Consider the following 11,986-nt stretch of genomic DNA (forward strand, 5'->3'; position numbering starts at 1 on the left):
TTCTCTCTGAAATCAACATAAATATGTTTTAAATAGTACAATAATACAGTAACTAGGAATACATTTCTGCTTTAATCACCACCAAGTATTTCAAGGCCAACCAAAACACCAATTCAAGCATAAACAGAGTTGCCATCTTTAGACTTGCACATACTCATTAGCTCAGTATATACTGTGTCTTCAGCTACGATAAAAGGAAGCAATTTGACTCCTTCTGAACCCAACAAAACAAAGTCTATACAATAGATCCAAAATGTAAAACTTTTAGAAATCTTAAAACATTTAAGGCTCTTATACAAATAATCCTCACTACATGCAGCAGAGCTTTTTCCTTCCCTCAGTAAAAATGTAAACTCTTGCCAGATTGGTACGACTCAATGGTTAAGCGTTGACCTATGAACCAGGAGGTCACAGTCTGATTCCAGTCAGTGCACATGCCTGGGTTGGGGGCTCAATCCCCAGTGTGGGGTATACAGGAGGCAGTGGATCAATGATTCTCTCTCATCATTGATGTTTCTGTCTCTCCCTCTTTCTTCTCTGAAATATAAAAATAAAAAATTAGTAATATATTTAAATGTAAACTCTACTATAAACTATACTTAATGCATTTTTTAATCCTATGGGATAATTAGAAAAAATATCACTGATTGTCCACATTCAATACTTTTCATATTGAGGCTCTTGTTATCAAGGTCTGCTACCTGACCTTGGAAAGTCAGGCATTTAACCTGTCTCTGCCTGAATTTTCTCACCTTCTCAACTCAAGGTAAACTCCCAATTTGAATTAAATATTACTTCTATAATTAATGTATGCATGTACCTTATAGTAAATACTGAAAACCCTTATACTTTTGCATCTCAAAGTGAGTGGGCTTTAACCTTGTAAGAGAAAAATATGAGAAATAAAGTTGTCCTATGTATCTTTCTCTTAATTACAACATAAGGAATATATATATTAAAAAAAAATGCTTCTGTTTAAAACTATGCCCTGAATTTTTAACAGATGGTGGTGAGTTTGATTCCACAATATTCACAACAAAGCAAACAGCAAAGCCTAAGGTCTTTCAACACTGGGGACAAAAAGAAGAAAACATTTTCTTGCATTACTGACCAATAACTGAAAATCATTCCTCTTCTGAAATTTAGAAAACTCTATTTTTCTTATGTGACATGTAAGACTAGAGATCAACAGGTAAGAAGTAAAGAAATAAAAGTTTACAAATTGAAGACAAAATTTAATTAAAAAAGAATTAGGAATTGTGGTATGAATCCTTCAAATCCCCGAATCCAGATTCTGCTGTGTACAAGGTTTAGCTTTGGGGTTCTTCCATGTGCCTTTCAAAAAATTACAGAGAAAGTCTTTTCTATCAAGTTTTAAATCTAATGCTTTGTCAATAATAGCCAATAGATGAGGTAACATTTTGCTTCCTCAAATAGATTAGTAGTGCAGTTGGTTTAGATGCTTTCTGGTCTGGAAGCAAAGAGATGGGTGAAACAATTCCTTCAAGTCTCTGACAGCTTTGTAATTCTAGTTTATCTATTGTATGTAGTTTCTTCTCAAAATTTCTTCTCAATTCCTCTGCCTATTCCCAAGTATCTTTTAGGTAGGTCAGAAACTCTGAGTCCTGCAACGAAATGTTTACGGATCAAATAAAAGTGGAACCCACCATTCATTCAGCTCCCATAATCAGTTTTACGACAAAATAAGACTGGTTCGATCTTAAACAGTTCCCTCATCACGGAAAGCCCGCGGTAGAACTGCAGCAGCAAAAAAATGCATCCCTTTGCAGCACCAAGTTCAACTAATCCCCATTGACAAAAGGCTACGTGTGCATTCATTCTGATCAGCCCTAGGGTTGACTGTGTGAAGCTCGGAAATTAAAAGGCACCTCCCTAAGCTATGAAAAAAAAAAATTTTTTTTTCCATCCCACATATTCTCAATGAAAGTGCTCTTGTCAACCAAGAAGTGAGAGTTAAAAACAACAACAAAACACTGGCAGAATGACGGGCTCTCGGAGCACATCCCAGCTGTCTCTGCTCTCCTGTTGTCAGTGGCTCGGCGTTTCCCCACTTTCCTTCCACCCTTCTCCCCTTACTCCCCACGAAGCTCACGCAAGAACAAGCAATATTCACACCCTCAGTCCGCTGGCAGAAAATCAAGGGAGAGACTGCAATTACCAAGGAAGGCAAAACGGGGGGGAAAGCATTTCAGAAGCAGGAGGAATCAAGAACCATGATTTACACTGCCAACAGCAATGTAAAAAAAAAAAAGTCAGTCTTGTCTCAAGAGGATATGGGGGGACGCCCGTGCGGGCATCAAAAACCATGCCCTGTGTGTGCACCGGGAGCTCCAGGGGCAGAAAGTAAGAAGACCTGTGCTCTCCCTGCTCCCTTCCACTCTTCCCCCTCCAAGAGAGGAAGCTGAAGGAACTGGGGGAGGGGTGGGGTGTTATCGTCCTCCCCGAGGGGGTACACACGCCGGGCCTCGGGGTGCCTTCCGATGCTCACCCCCCAGTGAGGAGGTCCCCTGAGGGGAGAGGAAACCCCTCCATGTGACCCACCTCCGTTCAAAGAAGAAAAAAATAAAAAATAAAAAAGTAAGGGGGGAAATGATTAAATCCAGATGGAGAGTCCCAGAAAGCGCCCCCAGGTCGCTCATCCTCACTTGGCGAGCGGATGGGCTGGGATCCTAGGGATGGAGGAGGGTCCGAGGGGAGGTCAGCGGAGAGGCCCACTCCCCGGCACCGGCCGGAGGAGAGGGAGCCCGAGCTCCCGGCGGCGCCCTCCGTCCCCGCACTTCCCCCTCGGCCACCCCACTGATCCCCCTTCCTTCCCTCCGGAGCCCCGGGTGGCCGCGGGGGAGGCGGCGGCTCCTTCCTCTCCCCCCTCCCCGCCCGCCCGCCCGGCCCCCACCCCCACCCGGCGCCCCCTCCCGCCGCCGCGGCCCGTTACCTGCTCGTCGAAGCGGTTGACCACGGCCTGGACCCATTCCACCGGCCTGTGCGCGGCCATGTCCTCCCCGCGGCCGGGGGGCGGCGGAGGGACGGGGCGGCCGGCGCCCAGGCCCGGGAGGAGGGCGGGGAGCGGCGGGGGCTCAGGGGAGGGGAGCGGCGAGGACAGGGCTCCGAGCGTTCCCACGGGGGTGGGGATGGGGGCCCCGCGCCGAGCCGGGAGGGGGAGAGGGGAAGGGGGCGTCGGCGAAGAGGCCGGGGGAAGGGGGGCGGGGGAGGGGGGCCCGGGGAGGGGAGGGGGCCTCCTGGTCGCTCGCCCCACTAGCGCCGTCTCCCCACAGCCATCACAGCCCGAGACGCCGCCATGACACCCCACCGGAAGTGGGATCCTTTCCACGGTCGGGGAGAGGGAGCAGCGGCGGCGGCGGCGAGCTGGAGATCGAGCGCGGCTGGGAAAGGGGAGGGGGAAGCGGGGCGGGGGGAGGGGGGCGGGGAGGGAGGGGGCCTGCGCGCATGCGCCCGCGCCGCCGGCCGGTTTCATTAATGAAAAAGCGAGTCCTCCTGGCGGTGACGTCACCGGACTCCTCCCGGCCCCGGAGGCGCGCGGCCCCGACCGCCGCCGGGCTCACCTCCACGCTGGCCCCGGGTTCAGCCGGAGAAAGTCTGAGCTGACCCGGACGCATCCGCTTCCTGTCCCCGAGGCCACACCGGGCTCCCCCTCCCCCGCCGGCCTCCGGGTTTGGATCGCTCCCCGCGTTGGAAGTTCGGGCGCCCTGGGGCTAACATTCTCCCCGCGTGCAGACAGACCTCTGCCTCTGACATTGGGAGGCTGTGCTGAGCCTCTCTATGCCTTAAGCTCTCCCAAACATTAAGACACAACATCAGGTTTGCAGGTCCTTCTTAGCTACCATGAGAACCAAAAAGAAACAAGGCCCAGAGAGAATCAGTGATTTTTTTTTTTTTTTATGTAAATGCTAGACCCAATGGCAAAGTATTCAAACTCTGGAATCCAAATGCAAACTTCCTCTGTTAGGCTGAGAGGCACCCAAGTTAATAACACTTTTACGTGGTTGATACTAGAAAGATTCAAGTTTCACCACCCTCAAAAAGGTGTTAGGGCTTCCACGTATATTCATTCATTCCACACATTCATCATCTCATTTAAATCTTTCAATGAGCCTTTCCAACATATCAACCTCATCTAGCTGATGAGGTTAGGCCACAAGAGGTCCCATGATTTGCAAGATGTCACAGCCTTGATAGGTGGCAGAGGAAGAAGGCAAACCCAGGTGGTTTGGCTCCAAAGACAATAGAAACAGACAGTGCTAACCCGAAACAAAGGTGTTCCCTATGCCCCTGATACCAGAATTGAAATTATTCCGCGTGGAGTTGGTCACAATGGTTTTCCAGGAAAAGGCTTACATTCAAGACAATGGATGACCTATCTATATCCAATATGAACTTTGGAATGAGTTATTTTTAAGCTTATCTTCCTCTACTCTTAGGCTAATGTTAAAACGAGTTTGTACATTCTGAGCACATACTAATTAGTAGCTAGTTAGGCCACATAGAAGGAGACTGAGTGAAAAGGCAGAGCAAAACTAGAATTTTAAGTTGACCACAGAAAACCCACAAAGCCAACAGCCCATGTACATATAGATATGTCCATGAGAGAAGTGTCCAATCTCTGCTGGCTGGTGATTGTCCAAAATATATATTAAATTAATATTTCATTCCACTAGAATAGCAATTTTCAACCTTTTTTCATCTCAATATATTTTGTGCTGAGCTGGCCAAAAAAAAAAATAGGAAGAATTTTGATTCATTCACACCAGATGGATATTGTTGTGTTGGCTGTTGTCATTTTTTTAAATTTGACAATCTAAGGGAAAAGAGGCCAATGCCCCTGACTAAATAGTCAGGCATTGCATGTTTTAAAAATTCTTGAAGCTCACCAGTTGAAAATTGCTGCACTAAAACAAGAGGACGGGGTCTACATAGTTCTTTAGTCCATTTTAAAAAGGCAACATGAAGCCTTAGCTGGTTTGGCTCAATGGTTGAGCATCAACCTATGAACCAGGAGGTCACAGTTTGATTCCCAGTCAGGGCATATGCCTGGGTTATGGGCTCAATTCCCAGTGTGGGGTGTGCAGAAGGCAGCAGATCAGTGATTTTTTTCATCATTGATGTTTCTATTCCTCCCTCCCTCCCCCTTCCTCTTTGAAATCCATTATATACATATGTATATTTTTTAATCGTTCAATTCCATTGAACCAATAGTTGGTGTCCAAACACCTAATTTATGTGCCATGCACTGTGTTAGGCATGCAGAATATAGCAAGAATTCTAACCAAAAATGCTAAAGAAGGTAATGCATAGAGATCTTAGTGAACTAAGGAGCACATCCTTCCATTTAAAGGGGCAACTGTCTCTCAACTCCTCCATGCATTTACTGCCATGCAGGAATATTGACATCATTTTTGCTAAATCTTCCCAGTTACTAAAAAGAAAATGGCAATCCGAATTTATATATATACTCTTTCCATTTTTTACATAGTGGCAGCAAATTCATATTTTAAAAAAACACTGTGCAGCCAAATAAAATGCATTCACTATCTGAATTTAGTCTATGTAGCACTGGTTTGACCACCTCTATCTAGTGCAGTGGTCGGCAAACCTTGGCTCTTGAGCCACATGCCTCAATCAGTTTGAGGACTTTTTAGCAAAGGCCAGCTTAGGAGTACCCTAATTAAGTTAATAACAATATACCTACCTATATAGTTTAAGTTTAAAAAATTTGGCTCTCAAAAGAAATTTCAGTCGTACTGTTGATATTTGGCTCTGTTGACTAATGAGTTTGCCGACCATTGATCGGGTGGAAAGACAAAGGCTTCAAAGTAAAATTGGATTGGATCTGTATCCTAATGTCCCCCATTCTGTACTGTCCAACACAGAAGTATTCAGGGAAACTACTACCGGTAGTGGTTGATGTAATTCTAAATGCATCTTGTTTATCCTCTCTTTTTTGGTCACACAACAATCTCTGGCAATTTATTCTACCCATTCCCCAAGCCTCCAGCATAACAAGGAGCACTCAACTACTCAGGACTAAGGTATCCATTTCCCCAACTTCTGGGAATGTCACTGGCCAACAGCTTTCAAAAGAGACCCTTTCTAAGAATTGTCCTCAGCAAGAGAACTACCTGGAGCTAGGTCACACCATGCTCCAGGAGAACAAGTGACTGGCAGGTGTAAGGTTCTCTGAAGGGCTCTTTCTTAAGGGATCAGCTTCCAAGGTACAGCTGAGGCCTTTGCTATGACTACATTTAGTTTAACTACTCTTCCTGCTCAGTCCTGTTCCTTCCACTCCCACACACAGCATGGATCCCAAGGGTGCTACCTAATAAAGTTTCCTGCTTGCAAATATCCACCTCAGAGTTGGTTTTCCAGAGAATCTGAGTTAAACCAATGAATCCCAGGAGTGTGGTCTGTTCCAGTGGAGCTGAGTCACCTGCTGGCCAGCTGGTAGTGAGGCCCAGGAGGAGCTCTGATTGGCTCTGGCATGCTGGAACAGGACAACTGTGCAAACTTCTGGCAGCAGTGATGGATGGGTAGATGCGATGGAGTGTTGGTGCAAGAATGCACTGGGTGGCCCTAGCCAGTTTGGCTCAGTGGATAGAGCGTTGGCCTGCAAACTGAAGGGTTATGGGTCCAATTCTGGTCAGGAGTATGAACTGCAATTGCAGGTTCAATCCCTGGCCTCAGTCTGGACATATGCAGAAGGAAACCAATTGATGTGTCTCTCTTATATTGATATTTCTCTCTGTGTATCTCTCCTGCTCCATTCCATTCTCTCTAAAAATCAATGGGAAAATATCCTTGGTGAGGATTAACCAAAAACTTAAAATTAAAAAAACAAGAATGCTCTGATAGATGCAATCTATCAGGCATTTTTTAAATAATGAGCAAAATAAGATTTAAGAACTATGGGGTTGGGTAGCTATTGGAGTAAATCTGTGCTCTGAGGAAAGACAATGAAAAGTTGAGCTTGATGAATCACCAATTAAAAGTTAGAGTGCCTCCTTAGCAGCATACATAAATGGGGGCCAAAAAAAACTGAGGATCAGGCCCAGGACTTGATTATAAGAGTAGAAGAATTCCAAAAAAGATTGAATTTTCAGCTCTGACAAGTTTGCTATGCCAAGGTCAGGGCTGCAGTTAAAGGAAGTGAGATCCTTATACTTTGTTTTTTTGTTTGTTTGTTTGTTTTTGTTTTTTTAATATATTTTATTGATTTTGTACAGAGAGGAAGGGAGAGAGCGAGTTAGAAACATTGATGAGAGAGAGTCATCGATCAGCTGCCTCTTTCTTGCACATCCCCTACTGGGGATGTGCCCGCAACCAAGGTACATGCCCTTGACCAGAATCGAACCCGGGACCTTTCAGTCCCCAAGCCGACACTCTATCCACTGAGCCAAACCGGTTTCGGCAATATACTTTGGATGGGGCATCTGGGTTGATGCACTTAAAAACCTTAAAACTCCACATCACCCCGAACATTCTGGGTTTGTTCAAGTGCCCCATGCGTCTTGGTTAAAAATGAAGTATCTACCTTGCAAGGCAATGCATACCCTCCTTAGCATCTGCCTGCAGCTTTCCCCCTTGTCTACCAGATCAATAACTAAATCAAGGCACAAAATAACCCCACTGAGGAAATGCTGGACCTGCCAAAGAAAAAATGCACTATATCTTAAAGGAACTAAGGACCTAGCTAACAAGGTTACACACACACACACACAGAAGCCAGGAGCATAGGTATGTATGCATGGGATTGGGTCCCAGAGTGCTGAATTGGGAAGGGAGAGTAGAGGAGGAAAGCATAACACTAGACAAAACAGTTTAGTGGTATGAGCATATTTTGTACTACAATATTTACATCCTGGCAAGTCCCCCAGGATATAATGCTAACGGATTGCTAGAATGACTCTAGGAAACTTGGAGAAAGCAAGCAAAATAGTAAAGCCAGAGTCTCAAGGTAGAGAATAGAAGAGGGGAACAAAAGACTCAGAGAAGGGGGAATGCTGAAGTGGATTTACTGTGTACATCCCATCAGCTGACTACATCCTGCCATATACATATCACAAGGAATAATGAATGTGTTAGTGAAAGAGACATTAGCATCACTCAGAAGCTCAGTGGTGGCTCTCCTCTGTAGGCAAAGACTGGTGATAGAAGATGTTTCAGAGCAGGGCTCCCTGATAGCTATGGGCCAGATAGAATCTTGAAAAAAAATAAAGACTAGGTGGCTGTGTAACAGAAGCAAGTTTTAACGGCACTGCTATGAGTGGCAAGAATTGGGCAACAATTTAGAGGACATGATCCACGGAGAGTTAATAGAACACTGTGTACCTAGAGGAAACTGAGATGGGCAGTCTACTCGGGTATCATGTGTACACCTTTTAAAATCCAAAAACTGATGGAGGAGGAGGCTGAAGGAACCTGCTCCTATAAAAAGTCACAGTCCCTGGCCTGGCTGATGTGGCTCAGTGGTTGAGCATCGACCTATGAACCAAGAACTCATGGCTCAGTTCCCAGTTAGGGCATATGCCCGGGCTGCAGGCTCAATCCTCAGGAGGGGGCATGCAGAAGGCAGCTGATCAATGACTCTCTCTCATCATTAATGTTTCTGTCTCCTCCCTTCCTCTCTGAAACCAATAAAAAAATTTATTATTGATAATATATGTTCTTATTATTTTAATATATTTTTAGTTTTAAATATATTTTTACATATTTTTATTTGGCAGAATTTATTTATTTATTTATTTATTTTTAGTTGGCAGAAGCTCTCTCTGTGGGGTGAGAGCTGTCATAGTGGGGAAGTGTAGAGGGCCAAATGGGAAGACACCTGGATATTCTTTAGATTGTTGCTGACTGGGCCGGGGATATTGGCAGAATCATGTCAGTTGCACTCCCGCCCTGGGAGTGCGGGAGATGTTCTTAGTTCCTGGCTTGTGTTTGTCCAGGAGGACGGAGTGGGTGGCTCTCCCAGGCTCCTTGTTTTCCTGTGAAACCCCTTGTTGGATTGGAGAATAAATAGATGTGCTGCGTGGCTCAGGAGGTCCTCAGTCTGTCTCTCCAGCAGAGGAGGTCACGGCCCTCCCAGCTCCCAGCTTAAAATCTACCTCTATGTCTTTTCTCTTTATTTCTAATATTTCTCAATCCCTGGCCACCTCCACTTAGAACCGGTTCGTTCATCTCTCTTTCCGTGTGGAACACGGAAAAGGGAGATCCCCGCAGCTTCAGGCCCCCGCAGGGAAGACCAAGTGGGAGCTTCTGACTGACCCTGCCAACCTAGTAAGATTATAAATTTTTAAAAATCTGAATCCCCTGAGAGAAAGAACATCAGAGATTAGAGTGAATGTACAGAGGAGCCACTGTCACAGTGATGGAAATTATGCGTAGGCCCAGTAGCACTGGCTCCCACTCACCATGGCTGGTGTAGCTCCTGGTGCCACACAAGTGCCCAACCTGACAGACAGCAACAGAGACCAAGAGTGAGTCCTGATCTAGCACTGTTATCCCTCAAGAAACAAGCCAGCCAGGTCATGGCAAGTTGTCTTCTTTCACCCTGGATGGAAGAGTAATCCATCTTGATTCGGATAGACACACATGCTAGGTATGAGTTTGCTTTCCCTGGGTTCTTTTGGGAATGTTTGCTCGTGTTTAGCTGGCACTACTGTCTAAGGGCCAACAGACTATTTGATCCACTGATACAGGAACCTATATAACAGCATTAGGCCAAAGAAACTTCCTATAGCAAAAGAGCTGTGTGCAGGAGTGGGTGCATGACCATGATGTCTGTTGGTCCTAAAACACAACACAGCAGCCAGAAACTGCTGGCCCAATATGGAAATGGGATGACCTATTGAAGACACAACTGAAGACCAGCTTAAAGATGATGCCCCGACTGGGAGCGGCCTGGCCCGGAGCAGCCGGGTCTGGTGCGGCCAGGCCCGGAGCAGTGGCTGCCAGGCTGGGAGCTGTCAGGCCCGGAGCAGCCGGGTCAGGTATGGCCAGGGCTGGAGCAGCAGCAGCCAGGTCCAGAGCAAGTAGGTCGGGAGCGGCGGTGACCAGACCCAGAGCAGCTGGTTGTGGAATGGACCAGAGCAACAGAGCCCAGGCCCAGAGCAGCCAGGCCCAGAACAGCTCGCTCCTCACCTGCCCCTGCCCCATGGCTGCCTCTCAGACATGGCTGGAAACTTTTGTGGGAACTTGAGGGTCTGCTGAATCAAGTGATGAAGGCTTAGATCTGGATGTGTTGAGTTAGTATAGGGCTGGGGTGTTGATCTGTGAGTGCGTTGGGTGGGGCCTGGATGAGGCTGGTTGACCTATTTGGAAATGTCTTTTGTGTGAAATGTATCATTAGGCATGTGGTGGTATTATTGATATGAGAAAATGCTAAGTAACTGATTTACTATCTGAAAAGGGATTTACTATTGGGGAAAGGGAAGGAGGAAGAGACTGAACATAAATTGTGCACCTATGGATGAGGACAATGAGGGATGGGGAGGGGGCGGAGGGTGGGGTGGGAACCTGGTGGAGGGGGGAAGAAATGAGGAACCTTTGTAACAATATGAACAATAAAGATTGATTAAAAAAAAAAAGAATTGCCAAATTTAGGAGGAATTGTATAAGGAGAAAAATATACTGACCTGTTTTAAGGAAAAACAAAAACAAAAAAAACATGATGCCCCGAGAGGAAGGGGTAACATTCTCCAGGCTCAGAATGTACCCTAATCAGTGACCATTATGTAGTGCCATGTCCTCACTAGGTAGAATTCATGGATCCTGGAGATGAGTGGTGGAAGGAATGGCCCTGCTTCACATCGTCTCCAGTGATCCGCTTGGAAAAGTTGTGCTTCCCATCCCAACCCTGGACTCTGCAGGTCTAGAAATCCTGATTCCCAAAGGACTATTCCACAATAGTATGGCTGCCTCCCAGACACTTTGGGCTGCTAGTACTAAGACACAAACAGGTAAGGAAAGGAGTTATCATCTTGGCAGGGATAATCAGTCCTGATCATAAACAAGTGGTAGTGGTGCTATTAAACAAGGAGGGACATGGACATTGTAGATGCCATGATGTCCAATTCAGGGATGAAGCCCTCATTTCCCACCCCTGCCCATGCTGCTACGAGTGTGAGCAGTTGACAGTCAGAGAGACCCTCTCCAGAAATTGCCATCAGATGAAGAGAACCACCTCACCCAAAGACATACCCCCTCTTCAGGAGAGCCCACTTCCAGTCTAGGGAACCCCCACTTCTGCAAGGGTGTAAAGGCATGGCCCCTTTGCCTCAAGGCGGGACTACTCTGAAGGGCCTTCTCAGCTCCAAAGCCCCCTGTATGATTGACTGAAGCCTTTCTTGCAACTGTTTTAGTTTAACTTTTCCATCTGGCCAATCCTGCTTTCTTGCTCCCCGACAGGTGTTAATCCTGAAGGCACGCCACAGTGAACTTCCTGTCTAAAAATCTCCATCTCAGAGTCAGTTTCCACCTAAGATGTCTGGGTTGAAATGACAGCACTATTTCTTACTCGTGATGTGACCTTGGCAAGTTAACTCACCACTCTACGTCCCCTTCCACATCTACAAGTGGGACAATAATAAAAGTACCTGCTTTATAGGCTGTCACAGTGCTTGGCACATGGTAGCTATTTTTTTCTTTCTTTCCTTTTTTAAATATGAACAATTATTCATTTTTATTGCTATTTTTTAAAATATATTTTTTATTGATTTTTTTACAGAGAGGAAGGGAGAGAGATAGAGAGATAGAAACATCGATGGGAGAGAAACATCCATCAGCTGCCTCCTGCATACCTCCTTCTGGGGATGTGCCCTTGAATGGAATGGAACCTGGGACCCTTCAGTCCGCAGGTCGGTGCTCTATCCACTGAGCCAAACCAGTTAGGGCATGGTAGCTATTTCTTAGATGGGGAAAGCTGAAAAAGAAAAAGTCCACTTTGATCTTAAAAGAG

The 11,986-nt window shown here is 46.1% G+C and overlaps 1 protein-coding gene across 11 annotated transcripts in view; it reads right to left on the bottom strand.

Annotated features, from left to right (window-relative positions):
- Positions 1–3,387, bottom strand: part of NF1 (neurofibromin 1) — a 217,158-nt gene extending 213,771 nt beyond the window's left edge. For 5 of the 11 annotated variants that reach the window (XM_036454400.2, XM_036454401.2, XM_036454402.2 and 2 more), the window contains exon 1: positions 2,954–3,117. In XM_036454400.2, the coding sequence (XP_036310293.1) occupies positions 2,954–3,013 (60 nt within the window). In that variant the 5' untranslated portion in view covers positions 3,014–3,117. Of the gene's footprint in view, positions 1–2,953 lie in introns of all 11 variants that reach the window. The other 6 variants (XM_036454406.2, XM_036454405.2, XM_036454404.2 and 3 more) reach the window with 2 other exon arrangements.
- Between the last annotated feature and the right edge of the window lie 8,599 nt (positions 3,388–11,986).

Source organism: Pipistrellus kuhlii, unplaced genomic scaffold, assembly GCF_014108245.1.
Source record: "Pipistrellus kuhlii isolate mPipKuh1 unplaced genomic scaffold, mPipKuh1.p scaffold_m20_p_28, whole genome shotgun sequence".
Lineage (NCBI taxonomy): Eukaryota > Metazoa > Chordata > Mammalia > Chiroptera > Vespertilionidae > Pipistrellus > Pipistrellus kuhlii.